The 16,923-nt window shown below is 35.9% G+C and overlaps 1 protein-coding gene across 1 annotated transcript in view; it reads right to left on the bottom strand.

Moving 5' to 3' along the window:
- Positions 1–584: 584 nt before the first annotated feature.
- ARL6 (ARF like GTPase 6) overlaps positions 585–16,923 on the bottom strand; it is a 66,708-nt gene continuing 50,369 nt past the window's right edge. Inside the window, exon 8 of the mRNA XM_022582480.2 lies at positions 585–16,922. Coding sequence (XP_022438188.1) covers positions 16,897–16,922 — 26 coding nt within the window. The 3' untranslated portion in view covers positions 585–16,896. The remainder of the gene's footprint in view (position 16,923) is intronic.

Raw genomic sequence — 16,923 nt, 5'->3', positions numbered from 1 at the left:
GAGCCTGTGCTCCGCAGCAGGAGGGGCCACAGCAGTGAGAGGCCCGCATACCTCAAACAACAACAACAACAACAACAAAATCCCCAACAAAATACTAGCAAACAGAATCCAACAACACATTAAAAGGATCATACACCATGATCAAGTGGGCTTTATCTCAGGGATGCAAGGATTCTTCAATCTATGCAAATCAATCAATGTGATACACCATATGAACAAATTGAAGAATAAAAACCATATGATCATCTCAATAGATGCAGAAAAAGCTTTTGACAAACTTCAACACCCATTTATGATAAAAACTCTCCAGAAAGTGGGCATAGAGGGAAACTATCTCAACATAATAAAGGCCATATACGACAAACCCACAGCAAACATCATCCTCAATGGTGAAAAACTGAAAGCATTTCCTCTAAGATCAGGAACAAGACAAGGATGTCCACTCTTGCCACTATAACTCAACATAGTTTTGGAAGTCCTAGCCACGGCAATCAGAGAATAGAAAGAAATAAAAGGAATCCAAATCGGAAAAGAAGAAGTGAAACTGTCACTGTTTGCAGATGACATGATACTATACATACAGAATCCTAAAGATGCCACCAGAAAACTACTAGAGCTAATTAATGAATTTGGTAAAGTAGCAGGATACAAAATTAATGCACAGAAATCTCTTGCATTCCTATACACTAATGATGAAAAATCTGAAAGAGAAATTAAGGAAACACTCCCATTTACCATTGCAACAAAAAGAATAAAATACCTAGGAATAAACCTACCTAAGGAGACAAAAGACCTGTATGCAGATAACTATAAGACACTGATGAAAGAAATTACAGATGATACCAACAGATGGAGAGATATACCATGTTCTTGGATTGGAAGAATCAATATTGTGAAAATGACTATAGTACCCAAAGCAAACTACAGATTCAATGTAATCCCTATCAAACTACCAATGGCAGTTTTTTTGGAACTAGAACAAAAAAATCTTAAAATTTGTATGGAGACACAAAAGACCCTGAATAGCCAAAGCAGTCTTGAGGGAGAAAAACCGACCTGGAGGAATCAGACTCCCTGACCTCAGACTATACTACAAAGCTACAGTAATCAAGACAATATGGTACTGGCACAAAAACAGAAATATAGATCAATGGAACAGGATAGAAAGCCCAGAGATAAACCCATGCACCTATGGTCAACTAATCTATAACAAAGGAGACAAGGATATACAATGGAGAAAAGACAGTCTCTTCAATAAGTGGTGCTGGAAAAACTGGACAGCTACACGTAAAAGTATGAAATTAGAACACTCCCTACCACCATAGACAAATATAAACTCAAAATGGATTAGAGACCTAAATGTAAGACCGGACAGTATAAAACTCTTAGAGGAAAACATAGGAAGAACACTCTTTGACACAAATCACAGCAAGCTCTTTTTTGAGCCACCTCCTAGAGTAATGGAAATAAAAACAAAAATAAACAAATGGGACCTAATGAAACTTAAAACTTTTGCAAAGCAAAGGAAAGTACAAACAAGACGAAAAGACAACCCTCAGAATGGGAGAAAATATTTGCAAACGAATCAACAAAGGATTACTCTCCAAAATATATAAACAGCTCAATATTAAAAAAACAAACAACCCAATCAAAAAAAGGGCAGAAGACCTAAATAGACATTTCTCCAAAGAGGACATACAGATGGCCAAGAAGCACATGAAAAGCTGCTCAACATCACTAATTATTAGAGGAATGCAAATCAAAACTACAATGAGGTATCATCTCACACCAGTTAGAATGGTATCATCAGAAAATCTACAAACAACAAATGCTGGAGAAGGTGTGAAGAAAAGGGAACCCTCTTGCACTTTTGGTGGGAATGTAAATTGATACAGCCACTACGGAGAACAGTATGGAGGTTGCTTAAAAAACTAAAAATAGTATTACCATATGACCCAGCAATCCCACTATTGGGCATATACCCAGAGAAGACCGTAATTCAAAAAGACACATGCACCCCAATATTCATCGCAGCACTACTTACAATAGCCAGGACATGGAAGCAACCTAAATGCCCATCGACAGACAAATGGATAAAGAAGATGTGGTACATATATACAAGGGGGTATTACTCAGCCATAAAAAGGAAAGAAATTGGGTCGTTTGTAGAGACATGGATGAATCTAGAGACTGTGATACAGAGTGAAGTAAGTCAGAAAGAGAAAAACAAATATCGCATATTAACGCATATATGTGGAACCTAGAAAAATGGTACAGATGAACTGGTTTGCAGGGCAGAAACTGAGACACAGATGTAGAGAACAAACGTATGGACACCAAGGGGGGAAAGCGGCGGGGGCTGGTGGTGGTGGTGTGATGAATTGGGAGATAGGGATTGTCATGTGTACACTGATGTGTATAAAATGGATGACTAATAAGAACCTGCTTTATAAAAAAATAAATAAAATAAAATTCAAACAAAACAATATTGTCTTCCTGGTAACTTGACCCTTTTATCATTATGTAACGCCCATCTTAATTCTTGATAAATTTCTTTGCTCTGAAATCTACTTCGTCTGATATTAATATAGGCACTCCAGCTTTCTTTTGATTAGTGTTTGCACAGTAAACCTTTTCTTACCTTTTTACTTTCCTATATCATTATATTTGAATTGAATTACTTGCAGCTCATTCATTCATCTCTCTGTGCATTCATTTATTGAGTAACTGCCACATGCTAGATACTTTTATAGGCACTACACACACAGCAGTGAATAAAACAAAATTTGTGCTCTCTTGTAGCTTGCATTTTAATTGAGGGAGAGGTTATAGACAGTAACTTAGTAAGCAAATATAGTTTTGTAATGCTTTTATCCATTCAATTTCTTTCTTTTAATTGGTGTGCTTAGGCCACTTACTTTTAATATTTTTAGATTTAGGTCTACAATTATGTTTTGTTTGTTCCCTCCATATTTTGTTTCTCTGCTTCCCCTTTTGTGCCTTCTTTTGGATCATGTGAATATATTTCAGTATTTCACTTTAACTTACTTATGATTTTAATTTTTTTGTATAGTTTTTTGTGGCTTCTTTAGGTATTACAATAAACATATTTTTCACAGTCTACTTAGAAAAATATTTCTGTGCTTCAAGAGTAGAAAAGCACCACATTTGACCCTTTATTTTCCTTTATTTTGTGGTTGTAGTATATGTTACAACTATATACATTGAAACATAACACAATGTTTTCAACTGTCAAACATGTTTTAAAGAACATAAGATGTTCTTTAAGTTTCCTTCTGGTAAGATTTCCCATCTGTTTGAAGAACTTCCTTTAGCATTTCTTTTAGAGCAGTTTTGATGGCAATAAATGCTCTTGCTTTTCTTATTCTGAGTGTTTTTATTTCACCTTCATCCTTAAAAGATATTTTTGCTAGATATTCTAGGTTGAGAGTCCTTCCCTCCCTTCCTTTCTTTCTCCCTCCCTCCTTCCCTTCCTTCTCTTTTTTTAAGCAATTTGAAAATGGTGTGCCACTTCCTTATGGCCTCAATGATTTCTGATGAGAAGTCAGTAGTCATTTAAATTGCTGTTTCCCTATAAGTAATATGTCATTTTCTCTGGCTGTTTTCAAGCTGAGCTTCTGAAATATGTACACTCTGCCCTTCACCAAATTTGTGTTCAAACTTACTTTGAGCATTTTTACAGTAGCTGTTTTAAGGTTTTTGTTAGATAGCTCAAATATCTGTGTCATGCTGGTACTGGCATCAGCTTTTTCTTTTCCCATGTGAATTTTCCCTGGGTTTTGTATACTTAGTAATTTCGGATTGTCCTGGGCATTTTGAGTATTATGTAATGAGAGTCTAAGTCTTAATTATTTACTTATTTTTAGTTTTAGTTTTTTAATAAATTTATTTATTTTTGGCTACATTGGGTCTGTTGCTGCACGCGGGCTTTCTCTAGTTGTGGCGAGCGGGGGCTACTCTTCGTTGTGGTGCGTGGGCTTCTCATTGCGGTGGCTTCTCTTGTCGTGGAGCATGGGGTCTAGGCACAGAGGCCTCAGTAGTTGTGGCTCGTGGGCTTCAGTAGTTGTGGCTTGTGGGCTCTAGAGTACAGGCTCAGTAGTTCTGGCGCATGGGCTTAGTTGTTCTGCCGCATGTGGGATCTTCCCAGACGAGGGATCGAACCAGTGTCCCCTGCATTGGCAGGCGGATTCTTAACCACTGCACCACCAGGGAAGTCCCTCTTTTTTAAATTCTATGGAGATTATTGATAATTTTTCTTTAGCAGGCCTTCATTCTGGTTAGATTCAGGTCAAAAGTTCCAACCAGCCTTGTGGGAGCCATATTTCAATGTTATTTCTGTTTTCAAAAACCTCCAGAGTTTTATTCATATCTAGGCCATGTGTGAGCCACCCAGTGGCTAATCTTGGATTTGGGTCATAGTTTACTTCTCCAAGTCTGTGTATGCTGTTTGGACTCAGACCCACACTGAGGGCAAGACTGAGATTTCATAAGCAACTTTATGGGGTTACTTTGCTGATCTCTTCCCTCTCCCAATCTCCTCTGTACTCTAGTTCCAGGGGCTCCCTCTACTTTTTTTTTTTTTTTTAACCTCCCAGCTAGAAAGCTGAGGCTTTATGTGCCCTGCTCTACCACACACTTTCTATGAATATGCCCGTCTGGGGCCAAGCAGTGGGAAGACAGAGAGAACAAAAGCAATGGGATTTACCACATCCTCTTGGGACCACAGCTCCTCTGATTGTACACGAAGGTTCCCTTTCCTCAGAATTTTAGGTGTCTGTGGGTTTGCCACTGCCACTGTTGTTGCTGCTGACACCCTCAGGTTGTTTGAGAGCTGGTGTGCAAGAAAACATAGAAAAAGAAAATGGAGTATTTTCTTAATATTTGCTGGTCATTAGGAGACTCCCTTCCCACTCTTTGAGCCAAAATTAGGTTTTCTCTGGAGCTCTGTCTGCACAGAATCCCAATTCTGGGTTTTAAGCAGCCTTAAGCCCAAGTAGAGGGGCTACCAAAGGGGAAAATACGGGTAAACTCACTGTTGGTCTTGTGGTATGTTAAATTCTGGTCTTCTTCAATCTGACTGCCACTCTGAGTCCTCAAGTAGCTGGACCATGCATTCAAATACCTGGTCTATGCAGGTTTTATGGTTGCATTTGGTGGGGATAGGATGGAGTGTGCTTACTCTAACTTACCCAGAGGCAGAACTTCCAAGGTAGCTTTTGATCAACTGTTTATCACTATGCTCACTTGAGGGTGACTTTTACGTGCTTCAAAATCCTAGGGCTTCAGGATGTGGACAGTGTGGGAGGGTATATGCGTTATGTGGGGGCAGTAGTATGTAGGAAATCTCTGTATCTTCTGCTCAGTTTTGCTGTGAACTTAAATTTGCTCTAAAAATAAAGTCTATTTAAGAAATGATGATCCTGGTGACAAGATGGCAGAGTAGGACATGAGCTCACATCTTCTTATGGAAACATCAAAATCAACTAATTGCTGAACAACCATTGACAGAAAAATGCTGGAACCACCAAAAAAGATACCCTACAACCAAAGACAAAGAAGAAACCACAATGAGACAGTAGAAGGGGCACAATCGTGATAAAATCAAATCCCATACCCGCCGGGTGGGTGACCCACAAACTAGAAAGTAATTATACCACAGAAGTTCTCCCACAGAAGTGAAAGTTCTGAGCCCTACATCAGGCTCCCTAGCTGGGGGCTTGGAAACGGGCGGAAGAGCCCCAGAGAACTTGGCTTTGAAGGCCAGAGGGGTTTGATCACAGGAATTCTTCCACAGGACTGGGGGAAACAGAAACTCCACTCTTGGAGGGCACACACAAGGTCTTGTGTGCACCAGGACCCAGGGAAAAAAACTGGACAGTTATACGGAAAAAAAATGAAATTAGAACATTCTTTAACACCATATAAAAAAATAAACTCAAAATGGGATAAAGACCTAAATGAAAGATCAGATACTATAAAACTCTTAGAGAACAACATAGGCAGAATACTCTTTGACATAAATCGTGGCAATATCTTTTTCAAGCCGTCTCCTAGAGTAATGGAAATAAGAACAAACAAAAAACCCAAATGGGACCTAATTAAACTCAAAAGTTTTTGCACAGCAAAAGAAACCATAAACAAAACGAAAAGACAACCTAGAGAATGGGAGAAAATATTTGCAAATGATGTGACCAACAAGGGATTAATCTCCAAAATTTACAAACAGCTCATGTGGCTCAATACCAAAAAAACCAACAACCCAATCAAAAAATTGGCAGAAGGCCTAAACAGACATCTCTCCAAAGAAGACAAACAGATGGCCAAGAGGCACATGAAAAGATGCTCAACATCACTAATTATTAGAGAAATGCAAATCAAAACTACCATGAGATATCACCTCACACCAGTCAGAAGTACCATCATCAAAAAGTCTACAAATAATAAATGCTGGAGAGGGTGTGGAGAAAAGAGAACCCTCCTACACTGTTGGTGGGAATGTAAATTGATACAGCCACTATGGAGAACTGTATGGAGGTTCCTCAAAAAACTTTAAAGAGAGCTACCATATGATCTAGCAATCCCACTCCTGGACATATATCCAGAGAAAAACATCGTTCAAAAGTATACATGCACCCCTGTTCACTGAAGTGCTGTTTACAATAGCCAAGACATGGAAGCAACCTAAATGTCCATCGACAGATGAATGGATAAAGAAAGTTGTGGTATATATATATATATATATATATATATATATATATATATATATATATATACACACACACACACACACACACACACAATGGAATATTACTCAGCAATTAAAAAGAATGATATAATGTCCTTTGCAGCAACATGGATGGACCTGGATATGAACATACTAAGTGAAGTAAGTCAGAGAAAGACAAATATATGATATCACTTATATGTAGAATCTAAAAAAAAAAAAGTGATACAAATGAACTTATTTACAAAACAGAAACAGACTCACAGACTTAGAAAATGAACATATGGTCATTCAGGGGGAGAAAGGGACAGATTGGGAGTTTGGTATTGACATGTACACACTGCTATATTTAAAACAGATAACCAACAAGGACCTACTGTATAGCACAGGAAACTCTGCTCAATATACTGTAATAACCTGAATCGGAAAAGAATTTGAAAAAGAATAGATGTTTGTATATGTATAACTGAATCACTTTGCTGTACACCTGAAACTAACACAACATTGTTAATCAACTCTACTCCAATATGAAATAAATATTAAAAACATTTAAAACATAAAAATGAAGAAAGAAAAGTCCTAGGGGAATACTTCTCAAACTTCAGCATGTATTCTACCATAAGTGACTCTGATGCAAATTTGAGAATATTGTTGGATATAGCCTGGGTTCCTCAGAAAGCATTGTTGAGGCAGAGAGATTCTGTATTATTAGGAAGTAAAGTTATGGGAAAGGAGAATGAAGCAGGTTAGGAGATTGGCCATGTGAGGTGTCTCTGAGCTGGCCGCTGCTGAGTGTGACTAATTGTTAGAGTCACAGTAATCATCCCAGAAGCTATATATGGTGAGTCTCTAGACTGTCCATGATTGATGGGAACAATAGAAAGAGGGGAGAATTTATTCACTAGTTCTTGTCTTCCACTTGTCAACGGTTCCCCTGCTGGGTTACGTGTGTTTTGGAACGGTAGGGGTAGGGGCATGGGAACAAAAATAGGGTGCTCTGCACCTACATATAGTCGGCTGGAGCCTAAAAGCAGTGGCAGCTGAAACAAGAGATGGTGAGTCTGAGAGAATCTGAAATGGCTCATAAAATGTGTCTGAAATGATATATACCTTAAAAATTAAGAAATCCCTCAGATTACTGGCTTGGTTTGAGGCATGGAACTTACCAAGTATTGTGGCCAAAAAAATCATAGGTCTTTTTTGGGCCAGGCTAGGTTGTGGCTGCTTAGGTATTGATTTCTTTGACACTTACTGAAAAATTAAGCTGTTCAGAAGTTTCCAGGTGACCTTAACTGAATCATATGAAAGTGCTATCATTCAGCTGCTTTGGGCCTACAAAATGGCAATGCCATATGGTTCAATTAAATAGAATATGTTAAGACTTTCCATAGCGAACCCTAGGAGCTGATATACTTGCTTAGAAAACACTTAAGACTGTAACCAGCAGAGAAAAGGATCTTAGGTGGTGAGTGGATATTCAAAACAAGAGTGACTAGGATGTGTAAAAAAGGAGGATGAAATGCATCATCTTCCTCAATAAAGGATTATGGTAAAGACTCAAACATTCGAGACACAATTATTGCCCTTGCAAATTACTGACGTGCAAAACACGTCTCTAAAATAAGTAGTGAGTCAAATTCTAGAATAATTTTGAGGGAAACAAGTTTTCTAAATATAATATAGTCTGTGAAGTGATTTACATTATTACGCAGAGCCATGTCAATCCCTAATGTGTTCACATTCTGGCTTCCAGGCTGTGACCTGGGTTTACTGGAATAAGCAAATGTGCTATCAATTTTAGAGAGCCATCTACTCAGTGACAGCTACAAGGACTTGGAAGCAATCTGAAAACATGATTTTTCTGTGAGTTAGCCCAGATCTGAGTTTTATCCAGGGCACCACTGAACCCTCCCACTCCATACTATTTTCTGTAAGAAGGAAGAGAAGGTAAGGATTTGGGTACCTCCTTTATAATTAGAGAGTTTACACTTAAGTTACACTATGAAATTTTTTTCTGATTGTAGTTGATTAAAGGATTGTCTTAACAAATGCATATATATCGATATTAACTTATGCCTTTTGAAGAACAATTTGAAGTATAAGGCTAAAGAAAAAAGGATGAAAAAAATAAAAACTAACCATGAGTTAGGTGAATAACCTCTAAGTTTCCTTAGAATAAGACACTTAGCATTACAGTTTTTCATTTTATTATGAAATGACCTTAGGATGTAGATACTCTTCCTCAGTCTCCTTCTGGAAGGTAGGATACATAAGACAGATATTTAAATAAATCTAATAAAAATAAGGATGTATTAAGTTAAATACAGAGTACTGTATAATCTTTAAATGTAAATAAAGTCTTCTTTGTGGCACTAGTAATTCTCTTATATTAAAAGGAAGTACAATTGTAGGCTTCCTAGACAAAGTTGCTGCTCAAATCCTATTCTACAGTAGGGCAAGCCCTATTCCTATTCCTAAAAAAGACTAAGACCTCCTGATATGCAGGCGAAGCCTCAGAATTGTCCTGATCTCTTTAAGAAAGAACTATAGTCTATTTCTTAAGTTTATACCCATTTCCCACATAGACAAGTTCTGTGATAAGTATTGATATATCTGCTTGTTACATCTGAAGGTCTAATTAGTAGAAAAATACTGCCTCTTGCCTTTATAGAGACCAACACACTTTTTAATCAGCAAACATAGCATTAATATTTAAAAAATAGTTCTGTGTTAGACGTATTTCAAATTAGAAAAACAGATTTTAACATTAACAAGATACCATGTTGATACAGGGTCTTGGAAATCATTTTATTTTTTCTTAAGAAATTTTGTCCTGCTATGTATAAATGAAATAAAATTAGTCACAGTATGGGGGTTTCACAATGTAAAAAGGGATGTGATATTTTGTGAATCTATAAATTAAGCTCACGGAATTAGTGCATAGTGCTTAATACACTAATAATCCAGCATCTAAAAAATGCAGTAAAAACTCTATCAAGTAGATAATAAAGTTTCCAGAACTGGCAAGAACTGACATATCACATTTAAGAGCATCACAAAAACAAACAAAATAAAAAACCCTACAACACAGAAAGAATAACATATCTGTAAGATATATCTATAAACCTTCCCAAGAAAGCCCTGGGGAAATAGTTAGTAATCACTAAAATGAGTGAAGTGAGAGCTTCCTATGACCTTAGGATGGTGCATTCTGATATACACACACACGCACACACTGAGTCTAAGAAAATAGAGCTTAATGTGAAATTGGCTTTAACTCCTACATTAATGATTACTCTCAATTAGAGGCAATGTAAACCTATCTCAGTAATATTTTACTGTAACATTATAACATTTCATTAAATAATTGGAAGAGTTTATAAAGTTTTCCAAAAGAGAATGAGACACACAGACACACAGTCACACAGACACACACACACACACACACACACACACACACACACTGATTTCTGGGCCTAGGCCTTTATGGATATATGCTATTCCAATAGTCAAATGACAAAAATTTAGAACACTGAGGCAAAGCCATAAAATATTTACAATTAAGAAAATATTTTTAGCTATAGCTGTTACTTGGGGTCACAACTTAAAATGCATATCCACAAATTGGATTATTAATGCGCCTACATTTTACCACGTTTGAAGACCGTCAACACTAGTTATCAGTTAACTCAAAATATTGGTAAAAGTCACTGAGAAATCTGGAAGACCACGCCAGATGCTTGGGGATAATCTGTGTGTGATTAAACTTTGAAACATTAACATGTCTGATGTTTCAGAATCAGCCCCATCTGTTGCCACCCATTTAAAGAAAAGGAAGGAAAAAGACATCAGAGGGCCAAGACATCAATATAACTGGGGGGGAAAAAAGGATTTCAATGAGCATTACTTTTCAGCTATTTGCATCTAATTTTTCATCTTTAATATAATTATTTAAGAAAGAAGTAATTTCAAATTGTTCTATTCCATTTTAGAATGCTCTTTAGCTTTTCAAGAAACCTTGTAGAGGTTAAGAACACAAATTCTGGAGCCAGATAGTCTAGACTCAAAATCTGGGGTCTTCTGTTCATTTGCAATGGGGCCGTAGGCAAGTTACTTAACCTCCTTTGCCTCACTTCCATCATCTACGATAGGGGTCGGCAAAGTTTTTATGTAAAGCCCCAGACAGTAAATAATTTCATGCTCTGTGGGCCACATACTGTATCTGTTGCCTTTTTTTTTTTTTTAAATAACGCTTTAAAAATGTAAAACCATTATTAGCTCAAGGGCCATACAAAGACAGATTAGTAGTTTGCTGACCCGTGACCTACATAATAGAGATAATAGCGCCTACCTCATAGAGTTGTTATGATGATTTTTTTTGAATTTTATTTATATTTTTATACAGCAGGTTCTTATTAGTTATCCATTTTATACATATTATGTTATGATGATTAAATGAAGTAATATACATATATAAAATGCTTAGAAAGTGCCTGGCACATAGTAAAAACCACAAAAATGTTTATTATTACTACTATATTTCTAACCAAATTTTATTTTCAAAGTACCTCCTATTCCTCTATGAATTCTAGCATTACTTGGTGACTTGAAATTTGGTGAAGAATTAAATTTGTCCTTTTTGGTTTATTCTAAATCACCAGAGAAAAGCTTAATACTATATGTTCATGAAGCTGCCAATTGTGGCATTAAAATCGAATGATCAGAGGGAAGAATCAGTAATGGTCCTGAGGCAGTTCCTTGCAAACCCCAGAAGGAACATCCTTAATGAGAAAGATTCACAATAAAAATGTAATAAATAAGTTACTTGAAACAATTAAACACAATAACCATTTCTCAAAGTATTTTCTTCCAGTCACAGAAATGAACAAATCTATTTTAACATCCATTTAAGTGAGCATTTAATATTGGTTTTATTTTATAATATAAGCATCGTTTTATTTATTTTTTTAACATCTTTATTGGAGTATAATTGCTTTACAATGGTGTGTTAGTTTCTGCTTTATAGCAAAGTGAATCAGTTATACATATACATATGTTCCCATATCTCTTCCCTCGTGTCTCCCTCCCTCCCACCCTCCCTATCCCACCCCTCCAGGTGGTCACAAAGCACCGAGCTGATCTCTCTGTGCTATGCGGCTGCTTCCCACTAGCTATCTACCTTACGTTTGGTAGTGTATATATGTCCATGCCACTCTCTCGCTTTGTCACAGCTTACCCTTCACCCTCCCCATATCCTCAAGTCCATTCTCTAGTAGGTCTGGGTCTTTATTCCTGTCTTACCACTAGGTTCTTCATGACAGTTTTTTTTTTCTTAAATTCCATATATATGTGTTAGCATACGGTATTTGTCTCTCACTTTCTGACTTACTTCTCTCTGTATGACAGACTCTAGGTCTATCCACCTCATTACAAATAGCTCAATTTTGTTTCTTTTTAAGGCTGAGTAATATTCCATTGTATATATGTGCCACATCTTCTTTATCCACTCATCCGATGATGGACACTTAGGTTGTTTCCATCTCTGGGCTATTGTAAATAGAACTGCAATGAACATTGTGGTACATGACTCTTTTTGAATTATGGTTTTCTCAGGGTATAGGCCCAGTAGTGGGATTGCTGGGTCATATGGTAGTTCTATTTGTAGTTTTTTTAAGGAACCTCCATACTGTTCTCCACAGTGGCTGTATCAATTTACATTCCCACCAACAGTGCAAGAGGGTTCCCTTTTCTCCACACCCTCTCCAGCATTTATTGTTTCTAGATTTTTTGATGATGGCCATTCTCACTGGTGTGAGATGATATCTCATTGTAGTTTTGATTTGCATTTCTCTAATGATTAGTGATGTTGAGCATTCTTTCATGTGTTTGTTGGCAGTCTGTATATCTTCTTTGGAGAAATGTCTATTTAGGTCTTCTGCCGATTTTTGGATTGGGTTGTTTGTTTTTTTGTTATTAAGCTGCATGAGCTGCTTATAAATTTTGGAGATTAATCCTTTGTCAGTTGCTTCATTTGCAAATATTTTCTCCCATTCTGAGGGTTGTCTTTTTGTCTTGTTTATGGTTCCCTTTGCTGTGCAAAAGCTTTGAAGTTTCATTAGGTCCCATTTGTTTATTTTTGTTTTTATTTCCATTTCTTTAGTACGTGGGTGAAAAAGGATCTTGCTGTGATTTATGTCATAGAGTGTCCTGCCTATGTTTTCCTCCATATTAACAAACTGAAGGAGAAAAACCATACGATCATCTCAATAGATGCAGAGAAAGCTTTTGACAAAATTCAACACCCATTTATGATAAAAACCCTCCAGAAAGTAGGCATAGAGGGAACTTTCCTCAACATAATAAAGGCCATATATGACAAATCCACAGCCAACATCGTCCTCAATGGTGAAAAACTGAAAGCATTTCCACTAAGATCAGGAATAAGACAAGGTTGCCCACTCTCACCACTCTTATTCAACATAGTTTTGGAAGTTTTAGCCACAGCAATCAGAGAAGAAAAGGAAATAAAAGGAATCCAAATCGGAAAAGAAAAAGTAAAGCTGTCACTGTTTGCAGATGACATGATACTATACATAGAGAATCCTAAAGATGCTACCAGAAAACTACTAGAGCTAATCAATGAATTTCGTAAAGTAGCAGGATACAAAATTAATGCACAGAAATCTCTGGCATTCCTATACACTAAGGATGAAAAATCTGAAAGTGAAATCAAGAAAACACTCCTATTTACCATTGCAACAAAAAGGATAAAATATCTAGGAATAAACCTACCTAAGGAGACAAAAGACCTGTATGCAGAAAATTATAAAACACTGATGAAAGATATTAAAGATGATACAAATAGATGGAGAGATATACCATGTTCTTGGATTGGAAGAATGAACACTGTGAAAATGAGTCTACTACAGAAAGCAATATACAGATTCAATGCAATCCCTATCAAACTACCACTGGCATTTTTCACAGAACTAGATCAAAAAATTTCACAATTTGTATGGAAACACACAAGACCCCGAATAGCCAAAGCAATCTTGAGAACGAAAAACGGAGCTGGAGGAATCAGGCTCCCTGACTTCAGACTATACTACAAAGCTACAGTAATCAAGACAGTATGGTACTGGCACAAAAACAGAAAGATAGATCAATGGAACAGGATAGAAAGCCCAGAGATAAACCCAAGCATATATGGTCACCTTATCTTTGATAAAGGAGGCAGGAAGGTACAGTGGAGAAAGGACAGCCTCTTCAATAAGTGGTGCTGGGAAAACTGGACAGGTACATGTAAAAGTATGAGATTAGATCCTCCCTGACACTGTACACAAAGGTAAGCTCAGAATGGATTAAAGACCTAAATGTAAGGTTTTATTTATTTTTTAACTAAGAAGCAAGAAGGAAAAATCAGAAAGCAAGTCAGTTAAAATGCTACAGTATTTTAATGTACCAGAGCTACATGCAGGATGTATTTGCCTTAAGTTTTCTCTAGAGTAACTACATATATTTATGGAAATCACAATATGGTGGGAAAAGAATAACTTAAGTAATCAGAAGGCAATTCATAATTTTTAGCAGACAACCTATAAATGAAAAATATATACAACTCAGCTCTTTTGTGATTTATAAGTCACAGGCTGAATAGGGCCACATTATAAATATTTAAATGCAAAACATACAATAGGCTAACTTTTGAATATTTTATGAGATGTCACATTGAAATGTGGAGCTTAATGAATTAAACTTTGTTAACACAGGGATGTCTAAACATAAAATAACACTTGCTTGAGCTTTAATGCAATAAATTTTAATTGCATAATATGTTAAATACAAATGCAATAACCTCAGTGTATACACACATGGCATGCTGTGACCACTGTAGCCCAACTTGCTTCTACATAATCTTTACATGAAAATGTAGAGTACGAATGGATGTTTATAGACTATAAACTAGATCTGGAGATCATGAAAACAAAGGAAGCCATTTAGTACTCTCTTCTACATATTTTCATAGGTGTAAATTACTGTAGTTTGTGGAATACTAATTTAGAATCAACAAATCAACATAATTTCAAGAATTATTTTTATCATAGTCATTCCTGCCCAGAGTTTAAATTTTGAAGTGTTAATAGACTTAAAACAAGCAAAAAGAAAAAAACAGTAGTCCCTTGTCCCTGACCTCCAGCACCCCAATCCTGGTCTCCCACCCCAGTGAGAGATTTTTCCCAATCTTTTAGCTATTCTTATGGCAGATATCTCTATATTTCTAAAATCAGTAATACTCTTAGCTCTTGAATCATCCATTTTAAACAGACTGTTTGGTTCTGAATCCCAGCACCACCATTTACTAGCTCTGTGACCATAAACATCCTTTTTTAGGCCTCAGTTTCCTTGTCTATAAAACAAACACTAGAATCTACTACATAAGGCTATTATGAGGATTATATGATGCAAAATCCCATACATGTAATAATATCTTGCTCAAAATACAGTGATAACTTTTATTATTGTTATTGTTACCTTACGGTAGATGAGGATTTGAATTCTCTTAAAACATCCCTTTCTCCATCCTCCTAAAATAGTTATAGCATATTAGGTTTTTTTTGTTGAATTACGGTGTTTTCATCTTCATGTCTTTTTTATATTTGAGGCAGCTCCAGATTAATGAGACTCACTTTGTATCTTCATCAAAACAATTTGAGAGGCTGGCAAGCTAGCTAAAATGCTGGATCACTGGAATATTCTGGATGACTTTCAATGTGCCAAATTCGAAAGCACTGGGATTTCTGGACTAAGAGAAACTGAATTATAGAACTTTTACTGAAGTTTTAAAATTATTTTATTCAAATCTCTGTGAAACATACCACTACTGTAGTTATCATAATACATCTTTATTACTCACTTACCTTTTGTCTTCTGTTTTTATCATTTTCACAGCTAAGGATATTTATGGTGTTACACATTATATATTACAGTTTTTCTTTATATGTAATATTTTTCAGGATTTACACCATTGCTCTATCTACTGTTTCCCAGTGATTAATTAAAAATGAAAGCTTCTATTTAGAGTTTACAATTATAAGCAGTCCCTAAGTTGTGAGAAGTAACACAGTTTGCATACAGTAGATGGCAGAGATATGTTTAAAATTCTAAAAAACATTTTTGTAGTAGTTTATGCCCAGGAAAAACACAGTTGGTGAGTCGCAGTCTATTTTAACAAAGTACTGCAGTAAACTGGAGACATTTTAAAGGAAGAAAGAATAAGTCAGTTGTAATAATTATGAAGAATCACATTAATTCATTTTTATACCTCTTAATCTTAAAATGCAATATTTTCAGTCAGCCAATGAAATAAAATTAGATACTCCGTATGAAAAGATTCTCAAATTCTCCCTCATTAAATTTTAAGTTCTCTGAGGATAAGGAATATGTTTTTTTTACCTTGTATCACCATTGCCTAGGACAATGCCAAAGTAGTATAGGTACAGAGATGTTTCATTTATTTATTCAGTGTTTTATTCACTGAATAAATAAATTCAGCTTAACTTGGTCTCAGGTAGTTTACAAATGTTTGACAGTAAAACACCAAACACCATATTAACACAGCATTATTCTTTTCAGTATATAAAGCACACTAGTTTGTATATTACATTTTATGTTTTATTGATGGTGACATATAGCAAAACTTTAATATATATTAATTACCCATGGTCCCTTATAAACATTTAAAAGTTCTTTTTCACAAGCATAGTCATACTACAAAGTCATATCATAAGCTAAGTTTTTAGAAGACAATTAAAAAAATAAAATGCATTAAAGATATCATAAATCAAGATGAGATACTGAGATAACTCTGACTTTACACACTCTAATTACAATCAAATGTAGACCTTTCAAGAAGTTGATAATTCTGGGGAGGGAGCCCTTCAGGAAACATTTAGTTTTTACATAATTAATCGCCAGATTAGCATACCTGAAGTCTTATGTTCTTAAAAACCTCATTCAGACTCCATAAATGCAAGCAGAAGATTATCAAGTATTCTTAGATGTAAAAACTTTCAAAAAATTTAAAGTATTCAGTTTGCCTTAATATATATTCCTTGAATTGAAAATTGTTGAGGTTTCCGAATACTATCTTTTCATGTCTTCACAGCCTGGATTTGATC

Source organism: Delphinapterus leucas, chromosome 4, assembly GCF_059928025.1.
Source record: "Delphinapterus leucas isolate spDelLeu-1000000601 "Yukka" chromosome 4, BTC_Dleu_Yukka2, whole genome shotgun sequence".
NCBI lineage: Eukaryota > Metazoa > Chordata > Mammalia > Artiodactyla > Monodontidae > Delphinapterus > Delphinapterus leucas.
Note: the sequence above shows the minus strand (reverse complement) of the source record. Positions and strands in the feature narration are given on the sequence as shown.